We start from the raw sequence: 17,171 nt of genomic DNA, 5'->3' as shown, positions 1-17,171 counted from the left end.
CGAAAGGAGGAAAATGAATCCGGACGCAATGAGCTCAATGAGGTATTATTACTTCCCTATGTATTTTTGACTGGGTTACTTTCTGTTGTATTGTCATATCGAGTTTATAGAAATTAGCTTTTGTCTATTGGAATGTAGTGACCTCTGGAATAGAGAGATTTATTTTAATTGATTTTGTGCTCCCCCCCAAAAAAATTGAACAATGATAAAAAAAACTAGAAGAGAAGTCTTGTAAATTTTCTGTATTCTGATTTTGAGGGGCGACAAGTAATAGCTAATTTGATTTTCTCTTATTTTAGTTTGCATGATAGCATCGCGTTGATTCACTTGCTGTATTGACGTGATAGCATCTCAGAAGGCTGATTTCTGAATAATAAACTATATCATTGTAATACAAGTTCTGAGAGATAGAACTTCTTTTGATATTATTGGTCTTTTGTTTGTTTTTTCTTGTACCCATGTTGTAGTTAATTCTGTTTTCGGGTTTTGCAGCAAGCTCTAGAAATTTAGGTCCACACTGAACTCTGAAGATCAGGCCACATGGAATTGCAAGATATGTAGTCAATAAGAAAATGAAAATGCATAGTTCACACTACGATAATCATTAAACAAGTTGATTCCTTCTTTAAATTTGTGTTCGTATGGTTCGAGTTGTTCTTCATTCTCTATTACTTTTGAATTCACCTTGTTGGTAACTCTAGTCAATTCTTATTTATATTATCTTCCTTTTGATTCTGCTCACAATTCAATCAATAGAAAGCCTTGGCACAGGCGAATGATGCAAAACTTGAGGGCAATTCTTTATTTAAATCTGGACTATATGAAGAAGCATTGTTAAAGTATGAGCTCGCAATTCAAGTTGCACCAGATGGGCCTTCCTCTGCTGAAATACGTTCTATTTGCCATGCAAATCGAGCTGCTTGTTTCTCCAAACTGGTATGTTCTTATCAAGGTTGATGTTGTATGTTCTGTGTTTGTTCAAATGCCTTATTCCACCATGGTGGTAAGAACTTGAGATCTGTGATATGCAGAGCTCCGATGTGTGATACACTTTATTCTTGATAAAGCATAATTGAATATTTCTTGATACTAAGCTTGTCACATTATATGCATGTGGTGCTTTTGTCCTTGATTATAAGAATCTTATATTGGTGGATGAGCAAAGAGAGACTTTTTAGAAAACTATTTTGGATTCGTTTTTTCATACCTTTTTTCTTGTTTTATTCTGTCTTTCTGTGGGGGCAGGAAATGTGTTTCAGAGTTATTATCTCTATATGGTAAGTTCAGATAATACTGATGTTTGTGCAAATTTGCATTTCGTAAGGAGTTTGAAAACATTAATTACCTCCAGAAAAAAATAGATAGAAATACTTGTGGCCTTGGTCTTGTTCTCCTGTTAGGTTCTCACAAGAAACCCAAATAAATTTTAAATTATCTGCTCAACTTTTTAATGGAAAACTGTTTTTCCATAACATGTTCAGTTGCACAAGTTCTTTAAGGTTTTATTTGGGACAGAGCTTATAATCATGGCATAGAAAATTCTACGGCATATCCATCTGTCTCAGTGCATCTCTGCCTCTCACACCAAACTGGGGATAAGCCATGAAGTCCACTGTCATCGTGGTTCTTTCTGTAACGACTGAACGGTGCTGGTACATGACTTCTGGAATTATCCCATTGCATAATGATGTCATCTCTTGATCATTCACATGCAATTTTCTTCTATCTCATTTATGTGTGGAGTGAAAAAGGGTACTCTGGTTTTCTCAGAAGAAGACCTGAGTGGATGTTCTCATAAGCTGCTTTTCTGGTTTTTGGATTATCTAATTTAGGGGCAATTTCCTGTGACCAAAGTTGGGTGGGAAAAAGAAAGCAGTCAATGTCTTTCCTCTACATCATGATTCATGAGTTTGACTTCGCTCTTCTAGTGCCACTCTGTATAATGTATATATGCTCTTCATTGAACTCTCGGGATGACTGCATCAAAGATGCAGTGGTGGTACATCTGAGAATTCTTAATTGGCTAGTTGTAAATAGCCCCTGGGATATGGATCTTAAGATTTCTAGATCCCCATGGATGCATCTCTGCACTTTTCAGGCCTTTGATATTGACATCTCGATCTTTCACCCTTCCTTTCTCCTCGCAGAATTGGAATTTTTTCCCCCTTTGCTTATATTATGTTGGGTGGGAGTGAAATTGGGCGTTTAAGCTTATTCATCATGTATTAGCATTATCTGATCATCGATAATTGACAGCTTCACTATTTTGTTTTTAAGTTTCCCCCTACTGGTTTAATGCATGTGACAGTGTTGTGAATCTTATATTTTAATGGTGTGCAGGGAAAATTTGAAGAGACAATCAAGGAATGTACGAAGGCATTAGAACTAAATTCTATGTATGTAAGAGCACTGCAAAGAAGAGCGGAGGCATGTGAAAAGCTTGAACAATATGAAGAGTCTATTTCTGGTAAAGTTGGACACAACTATTATTTGTTACTTGCTGGATACATTTATTTTTTACTTGCCTTTTCCGTGTCATTTAATCCTCTTGCCTTCACTGTCCCTCTTCTCTCAATTGGCTGCGGGTATACATGCAGATATGTGCATTGTGGGAGGTTTAGATGAGCAAACTGAATTTGGTTGTAGCACGTGTGTGTAAATAAATCTTTAGTGTACAATGCAAATGACACTCATTAGTCATTTAATTGTATTAGATTTGTCACTTCGCTTTTCTTGTCTTTCTCATCTCCAGCTTCATTATTCTTTTTTTGCAGACATGACAAAAATCTTGGAATTGGATCAGTCAAATGACCAAGCTAGGAGAGCCATCATTCGGTTAAAACCATTAGCAGATGAGAAGCGTGAAAAGATGAAGGAAGAGATGATTGGTGAGCTCATATAAGTTAAATCTGTATACATATACGGTGCTTGTTTTGCACCCTCCTCTCGTGAATCATTCCTTGTCTTGGTTCTGACTCTAAACTATTCGTATCACGACATAGGGCACTATCTGCCTCAGGAAGACATGGCACCTGATTGATGTGGCTTCTCAGGGCACAGCAGATGCAAATGCACTCACACAAGTTTATTATTATATAGCTTACTAGACTTTTAAGTTATCTATCCTAGTTCACTCAAAACAACGGTCTGTTTGAGTCCTGTTGCCTTGCACTGATCTTATTAAGAGCCAGAAAATTTCAAAATCAGAACTAATATTGTTTTGGATGTCAATTTAAATATGATTTTACCAGAAGAATTAACAAATTAGGACAAACTTTTCTTTTGAGTTTCATTCCTTCTTTCCCATTTTTAGAGAAAGAGAGAAACATATTCGTGTACAAGTGGTTTTGGCAGTGGTGTATATTAGAAAGAGACTTTAGATACAGAAACTGATGTTTCCTGAATTAAGTTCTAAAAAGATTGATACTTCAGAATGGATTACCTTGTCAAAAATCTGCTTAGATGATGACCAGGGGTTGGAGTTTTTTCATCAGTTTTTATTCCTTTGGCTTGCACAGGAAAGATCCGAAACTTCAGACCCTCTGGGTTTGCCTCTAACCCAGTTTCATTTGGTCAAATAACTTTGAGCACTAATCTTTGTTACTTTGAGCAATGAGAGCTATGCTTGCTTGTCTTTAATTTATAAATCTTGNTTGGTCAAATAACTTTGAGCACTAATCTTTGTTACTTTGAGCAATGAGAGCTATGCTTGCTTGTCTTTAATTTATAAATCTTGGGATATTTATTCAAGGCAAAGTGGACTGGTGGTCTCAGGTTGTCCCAGATTAAAGTAAGCATGTGTATCATTTACATATTACGGTATGAGAGCATAAAAATATTCTTTTTTTCACCTCAAAGTTAAAAGGGGAACATAGTTGTATTGCCTTGCTAATTCTGAATCTTGTACCGTAAGATTTCGTGCATGTAAATTTTATATAGTTTCCTGGATATGTACAGTCAGTGTATTGTAAATAACTCTAGAAGCATTTACTTTCCTGCACTTGCAATATTACAGATTATAATACTTGATAAAATTCACGAATAAACTATCATTAGCTTCTGCTGCTGCTTGTGTTCATTATTTTGTAAAATGTCTGTGTAGATTGATTATCCAAACATCTTGTCTTTGGTGCTTCATTTCCTTGTTACATGATTCTTTGGTTAGATTTTCTCAATTTGAGGAAGTCTGTGTGGGTTTCATTTGGCTATTGTTTGTGCTTTTTCGACAAGCCCTATTATATGGAGCTAACGTGTTCCTGATGTGATTCTGTGATGATATAGTCTTTCCCAATATCTTGCTAATTGAACAAAAAGTATGCAGAAGATATATTGCGTTTGCTCACGTTTATCCTTAGAGAAGCTTTAAAAGTCAATATATATGTAAGTATGTAACCATCTTATTATCAATGCGAAAGAAAACTATTATTTCTAAATGGCCTCTGTTTGATGATGACTGAATATTCTTAAGAGTCAAAATCAGTTGCTTTCAAAATTCTGGATTCTTTAGACATGCTCTCTCTCACAAAAGTCTCTTGGATTTTGTTGATTGGCAGGGAAACTGAAAGAAATGGGAAATAGCATTCTGGGTCGTTTTGGGATGAGCACCGACAACTTCAAAGCTGTCAAAGATCCTAATACTGGCTCCTATTCTTTTTCCTTTCAGCGCTAGGTGTGCTTTTTTGCATTTAAAGTCTCTATATTTTCCTTCTTCAGGGGAGAAACGGTACACTAGACTTGTAAAAAGTTGGTAGAATGATGTGATGGTCGGAAAGCTTGTTTGTCTTTGTACTGATCTCACAATATTTCGATCATACATTTGAAAACTGTGTCTCGACTTTCAGTGCAAAGTTGGAAAATATTACTTTAACCATGTTGATAATTTGATATTGATATACTCATTTTATTCTGTACTATTGTGTGTTTTCCGAACTTATGTTATTGAATTATAAAGAGTACTTATCTCCTTAACAGATAAATACTGTTGCAACTGTATTAGATTAGAGACATTACAAAATGTATCATCTTTATCCAACTAGAAGATGATCAGCTTCAATCCTCTCCATTTATGGGGTTTCTGTAAAAAACAAAACCAGATTCCTAGACCTCGCACCACGTCTGTAATGCACAATTTTACAGAACAATTCTTCACTCATTCAGGGCTATGCTGGTAGGGCATTCTCGTTATCATGTTCCTGCAGGACCGGCTTCTCCGCCAACATTGCAGCGTGTTGCTCCAAATACTCTCTGCTATTCATCTCTGTCAACCTGCACTTAACAAACGTGTGCTAAATGTAAAAACAAGACATGAAGCATGTCCTAGTTTTCTTCAACCAAAAGTGGGAACCTCTCTTACCTACTAATGGTACGATCTTTTGCAAAACCTAATTCATTGTCTACACAAATGTCTGAATCATCGGATTTCCTAGATCTTGAAGAGGTTCGGGGTGCCATTTGTTGAGCATCTGACACTGTCACAATTCGTTCAAAAAGTTCAACAGGAGTCCCCTTAGCACTGCATAACAATCTAGCTTTATTTTCATACATCACCTGCAAAAGCATACGTTTTGTAGCACAATATGGAAAAAAGAGAACTAGAACATCTGACATCAGGTGTAATGTTTCTGAAACAGAAGACTTTTAAGAAAAATATAGTAATTTTAAATTTGACAATGGATCACTTCCATCCATGACACATGAATACTAGGTAAAAAAATTTGAATCCTGAATCGCAAAAGTGTGTCAGTTATCAACTTGTCAAACTAGCGAGCGAGTGGGTATATAATAAATCAAAAATGCATCTGGGTACATTATAGAGCAAAATGTATATACTTCTAGAAGTTAATTAATGTTTTAGGCCAAGATGACAGTATTGAGAAAACACTAATCAGCTTACTCGAGATAGCAACCAAAACAAGTGACAAAGGAATATAAGCACACAAAGTGCATGTTTGGTATGCTGTGTTGGATAGAATTGGAGGATAATAAACAAGATTTTAGCCATTTTTTCCTTCTTTAATACTGTCTAACATTATCCATTTTTCCTCGACAAACATATGAAAATAGCTTGGTACTTGAATACGATCAAAGTAATTTATAGTACTAGCCATAGCTGGACGGAGTGAAATTGAACCTGACCCCTTTAAGCATTCGAAATATTCAAATCTATGGTCAGACAATAGCTAGTTAAACTTCTATAATATAGAGGATACATGAGAGGTAGAAAGCAAGAAATGACTTACTGAAGAGACCAAAATAGTCTGCTGCTCCAAGAGGCCTGTCACATAGTTCTTCGAAAGGGAAATATGCACATCCATTGGCACCCAGCGGAACCTAAGAAGTAAAAGAATTCACATGTCAAGAAATAAAATAGTCAATCTAAGTATAGAGATATGTATGCACTTCCTTAGAACAAAAACGAATTGTGAATATACCAGCAATTTCCTTCCCATGATGACTTCCACCTCTTCTTGAACAGCTCTGTGTTCCCCAACTAATTCTTGAAATTTTTCCTTAAGAAGGCTGGACAAGTCATCACCAACAAAGTAGAAACCACTCTGTGCCTAAAATCAGTCGGAACTCTTATCAATCTGTGAATGGTAAATAAAATAGAAATGTACTCTCTATATATAAAGAGGAAGTCTATTTCCACTCAAAATACTGGGATATGAAAACCACACCGAAGTCATCTTCCGATAGTCCACGGCCGAACCAATTTCATGAACAACACATCTTTCCTACATGAAAGTAAGATTGTAATTATTACTTGGGTCGATAAAGTTGGCCAAAATGCAAAAGATATCTTAGGAGAAACATGTGGATTATAGGCAATTTCTCCATCATGTGTTGACAAAATGCAATGTGACCAAATTCAGACTGAAATGAGGAGTCAAAATTTAAGATCAGAGTACGACCATATGTTAGTGGCTTGTGTGTGAACAAAAAACAACTGAAGTCCTATCTTCCCATAGCCAATTAATGAGAAAACTTTCTTTGAGCTCTACACACCTTGGAGCAGCATTTTAAGACGTAAAGACAGTATTGGAGAGCAGAATAGGCATGAGTTTAATTTCTTTTTCTCGTTTCGTGCTGTACCTCAATGTCTAATCTACCTTATCAAACATATCATCAATGTTGTCATTAATGTTGCTAATTGCTCTGTAATTACAGGCTTTCACATACCTTCAGAGTTGCAATGAATGGTAGAAAAAGATCTCTCTGGAGCCCCCCTTCATAAAGTTTATCTGGAGCTCGATTTGAAGTAGAAACAAGAATCTATCCATTTTTCGAAGTAAATAAAAACCCTCAGTTACTATGCCACTTAACAAGTCTAAATAAATATATAGGCAGACTAGAATGCAAAACAGGCATGCCAAAGTAACTTACAGCTCCATCGCTGAATAAATGTCCAAATAGACGATTTAGGATCAAGGCATCAGCAACGTCAGTCACCTAATAAGACAACAAAACCAATCATGGATTTTAAACCAAGAAAAGAGAAGACAAGAAGGAAAGAATCAACAGCAAACAAGAAAATAAATAGAACACTGGTACGATGTCCAATCTAAAGCCGGGCACCCCTACTGCAGTATCTTTTATTAGGAGCACCTAAAGGTTATCTTGAAGCATATGTGGCACTTATTCAGACCAGAAAGATAAAATGCACTCAAATCAGAAAGGCAAGAGAATTTAGGAACTGTTCCAACTCTGACATACCATAAATTCATCAAGACATAACAAGAGAGATTCATCTGATATCTCTCCAGCGACAACTTCTAGAGGATCTGACACACCCTTGTGCTTCTGAAATAATATCACATTCCAACAACAATTTGGAAGTTTTATATTAGTACTGGAGCAAATTGCATATTTTAGAGTAAGGCCAGCAAGAAATAAATACAATATGGTATAGAAGGTCTGATGTAAGTGCGAAACACTTTTCTAATGCAGAAGAAATATTATAGTAGCCCTAATGAAGAGCCTGGTAAAGTATGAATGTTCAACAATATCAATTTATCCTGGTGAATCTACTGAAAATTGCAATAAGAGGAAACACAATAGCATTTATACTTGCAAACGGCGGTGGACATCCAGCATAAAGTCATGAAAATGGATCCTCTTTTTCCTCCAGTTGCAAGGCCTGGAAGACAAAAGAATTTTGATTGCAAAAAATAGTGCTTATAAAATCTATTGAATTGGTATCAATGCACACAGCTATGCCAAGTCTAATTACGTTTTCAAGATTGGATAAATCTGATGCTTACAATTGTTCAAAAAACAGGTCCATCAGCATAGTCTTGCCTGTGCCCACTCCACCATAAAGATAAAGTCCTTTCACCGGTGCATATGAAGTTTGTGGTATGAAACGGGACCACAACCATCTACTCCTGAAAATCGACAGCAGAAATGATAAAGATGTCATATTTTAAATAAATATGAAGTGGAAGACATAAAGCTAGCCATTGATGAGAACAGGGGAAAATCTTGATGATCAACAGTGATTCCTGATGCTCCCAGAAATAGTGATTAATATTTACCTCCCAGCTTTTTCCGAAGTAGCATATCGATCCAACCTGCAAGCATCAGCCTTTTCAACGAGCTCATCGTAGAGTCTTTGAAGCTCTGTTAAGGAGCCTAACTGTAAAGTCATTATCAGCACATACTCAGAAGGTAAAAAAAATGATAGAAAGAAAGACATTGTCCAAAATATTTCATCAAACAGATATCAATTTGCCTAATCTCTGAAATTAGATATTCTATTCCAAATCTACAATTACCCCTAATATGGAGTTAGTTGAATGGTGCTCAAGTATTCAATTCATTTAATTAAACATGCCAACAATATTTTCCCATCAATTTTAGCAGGTTACAATAGTTTCGTTCCTGAATAGAAACTCATTTGTAAGTATTGTGTACAACCTCAGAATGAGGTCATTAGTGCTTGCTTTTATGCTTATTTAAGCTTAAATTTTCATCTTGTAATCCGACGGATTCATAATTTCCAGCAAACTAAGAAAGAAGATTAATTCCAAATAATCATCATTGCTTATTCCAACACAGTCAAAAGTTCTGCCAAGTTAAGAAAGAATATATAATACAATCAAACAGGACTAAAATAATCATCATACCTGGCTAGTATCACCATCCAAAAGTTCACCAGCACTAATCCTACGTTCATATTCCACAAGAGGTCCAGATTGATTTAGTTCTGAGATTGAAACAGTCAACAGAAAACCAAGAAATATGAGAAACCAATATCAGAAGAGTAAGATTGAAGCTTTTTAACAATACATAACCTCCATGAGTAACATTAGCTGCATCGGTAAACATGACCCGGGAGATCATCTGTGATGGATGCCTACATTCACAAACATCTACTTTTCTTGATAGGCTGTATACTGACCGGAAATTTGTATTGCACCAATAATCTCGTCTTTTCTGGATTCCATCATAGGTATAGTTCCATCTATACCGAAAAGCTGATCTAAATTGTCTTACAGACTGAATAACAGTTCTCATTTTCAATCCAGGACTTCTCTAAAGATTGCGGTGACTCAAAATTCACCCAATAGTATACAGAAGAGAATCAAAGCTCAAAATATCTTGAGTTTCACTAAATTCCCAGCAGGAAGCTGTCAAAAAAGGGTATCGGAGTCGGGATATACTCACTTTAACCCAAAAGTTCAAAGCAACTTTACAATAATGCCATTCATTGAATACAATAATGCCATTCATTGAATAATCAACCTTTTTCATATATAATCAAGTTGGAATACAATTTAGGGTCACCAAATACCAAAATTAAAATTAAGAAAAAAATCTGAACGTCCCTTTAATATCGCATTTATTTTTCAATCTAAAACATTGATTAGATTAACCAGCCCATAAACGACGAACTAAATTCACAAAAGTCAAAGATAAACAGATAGAAAAAATCATCAATCCATGATCAAAATCGTAATTTTCAGCTTGAATTGAAATTAAAAAAAAAATGAAAGTAAAATGTCAAAAGACAAACCTGATTGATTGTCGTATCAATACCCAAAATCCTATTTATACAGATTGAAAAAAGATTGCTCGCTTCATGCAATTCTACTATGCATAGACATGCATATCCACAATTCTTGAGAATTGAAAAAGAAAAAGAATTCTTTTTACACGATGCTTTTATAAAGCCCAGAAATCAGAGAATCCTAATTCCTATACTCGGAGGAATTCTTGGAGAGAATGGAAAAGATAATGGGATCTGGTCTTCTCCAATGTTGTGTGAATTTTTCTTGGGTTTGTTGTTTCATCTCTCTCTCTCTCTCAAAATTCGTAGTACATGGATCCGTACGTGTTAATTGTTTTATTTGCTGTCTGTCTGACTCAGATTATTCTCATCTTTCATGGCTAATCCCATTTTTTTTTTCCTTTCCTTTCTTTTTCCTTAGCTCGCTTAAAAGGGCTAAATTACTTTTTCTTAAGTAATTTCTTATCTGGAAATCTTTTCCAAATTTTAATTTAAAAAAGTAACTTTTTTTAGCGAACAGATAAATAGGTGTTTTTAACTTTGATTCATAGAATATTATCTTTTAATATTTATGAACTAACTTCTTTTATTAAGGAAAAATAAGGGTCGTCAATTACTAGTATGACTAAACACAAAGTATTTATAAAATTTTTGTTAATTGTAATGGCAATAAATAGGGCTGAATATGGTCCGATTCGGTTCTAACGAGAACCGAATCGAAATTTTCGAGAATTTAGTAAGTGGAACTGTCGGGTCCAAATTTAATTACGGAACCGTTCAGGTTCGGTTCGGTTCAGTTCGGTCCGGGCCGGTTCGGTTCCGTATTATAATTAAATTTTTTAATATATACAAAGTTACGTTAATTTAATTAATAATATATTTAATATTAGCTCTTACAAAATAACGTATTTCAATCTTATGTGTTTCACGTCTCTCTTTACTGAATTCTTCATAAATTTGATTATTAAAATCACAGAAAGAAAAAGATAACGAGCTCAAAATAATTAAGGGAGATGTTGTAGAGTTTTAATTCGATTTTCTCCGGTAGAAACGATACTACAGTAGAATAACAGATTTGGATAAAATTGAGGTCAATTTGATTAAGTCGATTTTGAACTGAATATTAGAAATTGGAAAATCATATTTTGTGATTTGAACTAAATTAACTAGTTAACAAATTTATTTAGAAAAATAAAATAATTTTACTTATTTAAAATAAATTAATTAAAAAAATTACGAAGATTCAGTTCTTCGGGTTTTGGCCTAGAACCGAGAATCGAACCATACCCGTCGGTTCTTGATTCAAATACCCGTTCGGGTATTTAACTTGAAAAGAACCGTCGGGTTCGATTCTGTTCGGTTCGGATTCGGCTCGATCGGTTCAATTCGAGAGTTTTGTCCAGCCCTAGCAATAAATAATTAAAAATAATTTACTGTCACAATTAGTAATGTTATAGATTAATTAATTCTTGACATCTTAATCTTTTAATGCCCACAAAGAAACCCAATCTTAATGCTTAATTATTGAATTAACTACACACACACACAAAATTATTATTAAAATACCTAAAACGTCGATGTGTCAATGTCAACTTATATCATATAATAATGGTCGATATTGTCAACAATGAATCAATTATTTGTTTTCTAAAATTGCAAAAATAAAAGAACTTGCATTCTTTACATTTATAATAAGTCACCATCTCACCTAATGGTGTCCTACTCGAGACAAGCACCAATGTTCAAAGTAACTATTGACACTGTCAATGGTGAATTAATTGTGACTAGCATTATTTTCTAAAACTAAAGAAATAAAAGAAAGCCTTGCATGAAATTATGTTCCCATAATCAAATATTGAATTGGTGTAATTTTAAATAATTGATGAAGTAGAAACCAACTAAAGACTTATAACCCATTTATGCTAGCATACTCTTGACTCTTTTAATCAGCAGATTATTATTTAAATATGTTTGAAAATATCTTCTTAATTTCAAAATAGCTTACCAAATGGACCGTTAATTGTGTCCAACACCAATTTATATCATAAAATATCTGTTGACATTACAGTCAAATTACGATTAACTTTTTACATAGATACCAAATATGGTAATTTTGTCAATAAATAATTTATGAAGTGTCCAAATTGTTTTTATCAATTTGTGGGCATTTTTGAAGTTGTTGGAATTATTGGAGCTTTATTTATTAAAGAAAGATGTCTTTATCTTTATTGTTGGGTTTTTTATACCCAATAAATTTCGGGCTATGATTTTATCGTAGGTTAATATTATGTGGAAATTACAGATTTTAATAGATTTGAAATTCTCATTTCTTAAATGAGATGCCATGTTTAATATTTCACAAATCATAAAATTTTTTAATTAATTATTATATTTAAAAATTAAAATAATTTTTCAAACCCTAATTATTTCACTCTCAATCCCCCCTCTCTCTCTATTCTCACAGGAAGCTCGTCTCTCTCTCTCTCTCCCTCTCTCTCTCTCTCTCTCTCTCTCTCTATATTCTTGCCTCTCGCTCTTTGCCAGAAACACCGCCGCCGAAGGTCACTCCCACAAATCGACCATCACCAAACAAGCAGCCATCGGAACATGGTTGAAAAGCAACAACTCGAAGAAATCAAGTCTCAACTGTAGGGAAGATGGTGGTCCGACGATTGCAGTCGACAATTTGCTGGATATTTAGGGTGAATGTGGTGGTGGTTTTGATTTTTAGAGGTGATGTGGATGTGGTGGTGGTGGTGGAATCGACTCATGACTGTGGGAAGATGGTGGTCCGATGGCTGTAGTCGGCGATTCGATGTGGCAGCAGGTGAATGTGGTGTTAATGGTTGTGGATTGGGGTATCTGTTCAAGAATTGTTGCATCTCTGTGGTCGGAGTTGGTGGCGTCGCTATGGGTGGAGGCGTTGGTGGTGGTGTGGTAGGTGAAGATGGGGTGTTGCGCAGCAATGTTTTTAAGGTGATGGTGTTTGTGGTGGTGTTGCAAGGTGGGTGGAGGGTATGGTGCGGTGGTGATGGGTTTTCTGAGGTGCTAGGTATTATTGGAGGTTTGTGATGGTGTCTGTTGGTGGTGCAGATGGATGGAGGTGCTGTCTGGCGCAGTGGATCTGGCAGTGGTGGTTTTGGTGGTCGTGGTCGTGGTCGAGTCGAGTCGGGTCGGTGGCTGTGGTCACAAGTGTTGGTCACAAATTATTTGGTTAACTGTGACCAATTAAATTGGTTAATTTGTGATTAATAAACAATATGTGACTAATAAATAATATACATTGTGATTAATAAATAATTTGTGACCTAAAAATTATTAATCTGTGACTGATAATTTGTGACTGTATAATAAACTGTGACTTATAATATTCATGATTTGTGACCAATGAATAAATCGTGACTCATAAATTTTTTGATTTGTGACTGATGAATAAACTATGACTTATAAAATTTTTGAATTGTGACCATAAAATAATTTGTAACATAAAATTTCTGATTTGTGATCGAAAATTAATAAGTGACTAATTAAATCATTAATTTGTGATCAAATTGTATAAATATGTGACATAAATATATTTAATTAATTAAATCATAAATAAATTTTAATAAAAATTTGATTTTTGAAGTTTGAAACTTGTTTTCTTAATTTTGAAATGTGTGATATTTAAAATCTCACTTATAAAATTTTCCCTAATATTATTTCATAGGCATATGCCGATGAATGAAATAAGTCAAACAACTAAGTTCATGAGTTACACCCGATCCAATTGTATTCCCTCTTGAATGGCTTGAATTTTGGCTCATTTACCTCTTTAAAGGTTCAACTTAAAGTCTAACCCTAGAGTATATATATGGCTATAACCCTAACCACTTTCTTATGATGTTTTGTGTGGTTTTGTGAGAGAAAAATGGAATCCCGACTGCCCCCTTTGTGTGTGAAAAAAGGACCTCTAGAAGTATCTAAAACACTTGTTTAATATGTGCAATTGGTGGTTCCTTCATAGTATACCTTTGTGGTGTCTTCTCTTAGCCTTTATGATCATAAATCATCATCTTTTATTATCCTATGTGGGTAAGATTGAATAACAACTGAGGTAAATAAATTGGTTGCGGTTTGGAGTTGATTGGATTGGTTGTTGGTTGAAAAAGGTACGTTGGACTAAATCCGAAAATCACCGATTTGAAGATCTTTCAAGAAAACTTCCACAACATTTATCAAATAAAACAGAGCAATGCTATATAACTTTAATTTAGGTGGCGCTAAATGATAGGTTAAATGAAATGTAGAATTAAATAAATACTTTAATTTTACTTATTATTTAATGTCACATTAATGCCACATAGATTCAGGTTACAAATTCGACGGGGTCAAATAGCATTATTAAATAAAACATGAATTAAAAACAACGTGGGAATGGATTGTTTTATCCGGGGAAATTGCCCATGTTTTGGTACTCCATACCATACCCCTATCGCCGCAAACAAAGGCAATTTACTTTTCGGCCCCGAAAAATTAACATACTATTCAATAGTTAATATATATTAATTCTGACGAAAATTGTAGAATTGGTCCTCAACCTATTGCCAAATAGGCAAGTCAAGGTACAGCTAATTCCAAGAATAGAGAACATCCAACATCTCTATCAATCGTTGCACAACACTCGTAAGAACAATGCTGCACTTAAAATTTCTAGGCACTACCCAAAATTAAACAAGCATCATGATCACAACATGAACTGCTTCGGGTCCTAGATTGTCAAGCCATCGCACGATTGGACAGCAGCCCAAATCTATGCCCCCAAGTGCACCTTGGATTTACGAGTTTCATTATAATGCTTATAAAATACTTAAATATCTAATAGCTACAAGAAAAAGTTGTTATACATCCCCTAATTTGATGCAATTTTGACGAGGTTTTTTTTTTTTTTTTTCAAGAATGTACATCCTTTGTCAATGTCCTAAAGTCCACAAAGCTTGGTTTCATGGTTTGAGTTATGCTACATAAACAGGGTTGGTGACAGGGTGACACGTGTCGATCACTGATTGGACAGTTTGGGAAGAAAAAAAAACAACAAACGCTGACATGCAGTCTCATCTGTCACCTCTCTCTTGTCATCTAATTCTGGCCAAGTGTCTTTACTCTTTATAGTTTATCCTCAAGCTAAATTCTCGAAAATATCCACTAGAAGTAATTACTGATATAGAAGTTATAAAAAAAATGTGATAATGAATATCGACATTGCAAAAATAGAAATCCAATCCATAAATATGAGAGGATTAAACCTATTTTCCTTAGGAACTTACTTTTAAGATACAAAATTAGTAATTAAACTACTCGAATTAAAAAAATTAACATATTTTTCAATATTCCATTCAGTAGGGTCATTGGCTTCCACAATTTTTTATTACCCATTTGGAGTAAAATATAAAAAGTTTGTTGCTTGGCATGTTGTTCATTTCTCTAGTGATGCACAACCACTCCAGAGTCATCATTTCTAGCATCTTCACTTGTAACCATCTGGCGGTTGCCATCGACATCGTATTTGCTACCACTCATTTTTTTTAACAATCAAGCTTTTGGGGAAAACACTAGACTTTCTCATGATTTTGGCTTGTGGGTAAGAGTATAGTTTTGTACACTGTGTCAATATATTGGATGGGGTTCAGTTGTTAGTAGACCTTATATCTTCTCCCTTACGTGCACATTTATATACACAACGTACGAGGTGGAGATTGAGACTTCTCCAATCAATGTGGCATACGTGTTTCGATGCTCCAGTATACCAATCTGCAATTACCTCAAATGTAATTAGGGGTGGAGCCATGGGAAAAAAAAGTCATACTGGGCTAGTAAACACAGAAAAAATCTTCTATAATTATTTTTAACCTATACCCTTTTCTTTTTTTTTCTTTTTTTTAACTTAAGAAAAACTAATGAGGTTGGGGCAGGCATGTGCCCTCTGTCCAGAAATATCAAAAGGTGTAAGTATTTATAAGCTAAGAGATGTAGCTTAGGTTTCTAGGATTATTCATATGTAGAATCATCTCAACGACTCGATATTTGAGTTCAAATGTCATATTATGGCTATCGTATTTATGTTAAATTTCATACAATTTTCTAGACAAAAAATTTCTATCGTGTATTTGGGAAAAAATGGAAATTTTATCAAGAAATTTAAAGTCAAAGTACTTAGAACTTAAGAATTTCTTGGTATCTTCCTCTTCCGCTTTATACTTACTTTCCAATGCATTCCAGATTTCCTTTGTTAAAGTTATATTTTTATACAAATCATATAAGTGATTCGACGTTACATTTAGGATGTGACCACGGCAAATCAATTCATCTTCTTGGCGTTTCTGCATGTTAGCCTTGATTGCTTCGGTCTCTACATTTGCGATATGGTAACAACGCCAAATCCGGATCTAGAATGTAAAAAATCTTCAACTCAATAAGGAGAAACTTCAACTTGTCTTGCCACCTCGTGAAGTTTCTGCCATCGAACCGATCCAACCATACCAGATCTTGATTCATAAGTTTGATTGTCACCATTGTTGTCTCGCTCTCCATCACACAATTATCGTTTGAAATTGTTGGAAACAATGGGTTTGAAGAAGAGACAAAAGAAGATTGCAAAATGCAGCAACAAGATAAACTGAAACCAAAAACTTGAAGGCTTGAACACAATATTATTGTCCTCAAACGATATTTGCCCCCTCTCCAAATATAATGAGATGCTTAAGGATATTCTGACAAACGGTTTGAAAGATTATAACAAGCCTTGATACAAAAGAAACCGAAGCACAAAAAATTTTCAGCCAAAACTTGAATAACACAATGAAAAAAGATATAAATATGAATGAAAATCGGGATTTGATTATTTGTGAAACAATGTATGGATTATAAGATGTTATTCTAATATTTTTTTTCTCGAATATGGCTCCTCTATATATAGGCCTTGTCCATATACTTGAAATGGTGTCAAAAATCAAGTGAAAAATCACTAAATTCAAATCCATAATGTCAACAAACTGCCTCCTAACGGTCACAAAAATATACCATGCGATTACATGGTACAAATCCATACGGTCGCATGGTTCATTTATGCCGAGACCCTAAGGTCTCGCTATATGGCCATGCAACGCCCATGCGGTCGCATGGG

General features: G+C 34.7%; 1 protein-coding gene across 3 annotated transcripts; it reads right to left on the bottom strand.

Annotated features, from left to right (window-relative positions):
* Window positions 1–4,938: 4,938 nt before the first annotated feature.
* LOC111380388 (AFG1-like ATPase) lies at window positions 4,939–10,385 on the bottom strand. 3 transcript variants are annotated; one of them, XM_023003939.1, is made up of 13 exons: window positions 9,294–10,383; window positions 9,126–9,205; window positions 8,535–8,635; window positions 8,262–8,384; window positions 8,068–8,137; window positions 7,714–7,800; window positions 7,384–7,449; window positions 7,180–7,272; window positions 6,678–6,734; window positions 6,432–6,560; window positions 6,240–6,330; window positions 5,354–5,621; window positions 4,939–5,265 (listed from the first exon to the last, which is right to left on the bottom strand). In XM_023003939.1, the coding sequence occupies exons 1-13, from the start codon at window positions 9,514–9,516 to the stop codon at window positions 5,160–5,162; spliced, it is 1,494 nt and encodes a 497-aa protein (XP_022859707.1). In that variant the 5' UTR covers window positions 9,517–10,383; the 3' UTR covers window positions 4,939–5,159. The 3 variants fall into 3 exon arrangements, with proteins under 3 accessions (XP_022859707.1, XP_022859705.1, XP_022859706.1); XM_023003937.1 differs by lacking the exons at window positions 4,939–5,265; window positions 5,354–5,621 and having other exon boundaries at window positions 5,771–6,330; window positions 9,294–9,665; window positions 10,016–10,385; XM_023003938.1 differs by lacking the exons at window positions 4,939–5,265; window positions 5,354–5,621 and having other exon boundaries at window positions 5,772–6,330; window positions 9,294–9,629; window positions 10,016–10,384.
* Between the last annotated feature and the right edge of the window lie 6,786 nt (window positions 10,386–17,171).

The sequence above is a fragment of the Olea europaea genome, unplaced genomic scaffold (genome assembly GCF_002742605.1).
Source record: "Olea europaea var. sylvestris unplaced genomic scaffold, O_europaea_v1 scaffold2134, whole genome shotgun sequence".
NCBI classification, from domain to species: Eukaryota; Viridiplantae; Streptophyta; class Magnoliopsida; order Lamiales; family Oleaceae; genus Olea; species Olea europaea.
Note: the sequence above shows the minus strand (reverse complement) of the source record. Positions and strands in the feature narration are given on the sequence as shown.

Excerpts from the sequence above, each read along its gene's own strand:
- LOC111380388 (XM_023003939.1), bottom strand. The coding sequence starts at position 9,516 with ATGAGAACTGTTATTCAGTCTGTAAGACAATTTAGATCAGCTTTTCGG. Across the intron at positions 6,561-6,677 it reads ACTATCGGAAGATGACTTCG|GCACAGAGTGGTTTCTACTT; the intron begins GTGTGGTTTTCA and ends GACTGATTTTAG. Across the intron at positions 5,622-6,239 it reads AGACTATTTTGGTCTCTTCA|AAACATTACACCTGATGTCA; the intron begins GTAAGTCATTTC and ends CTTCTGTTTCAG.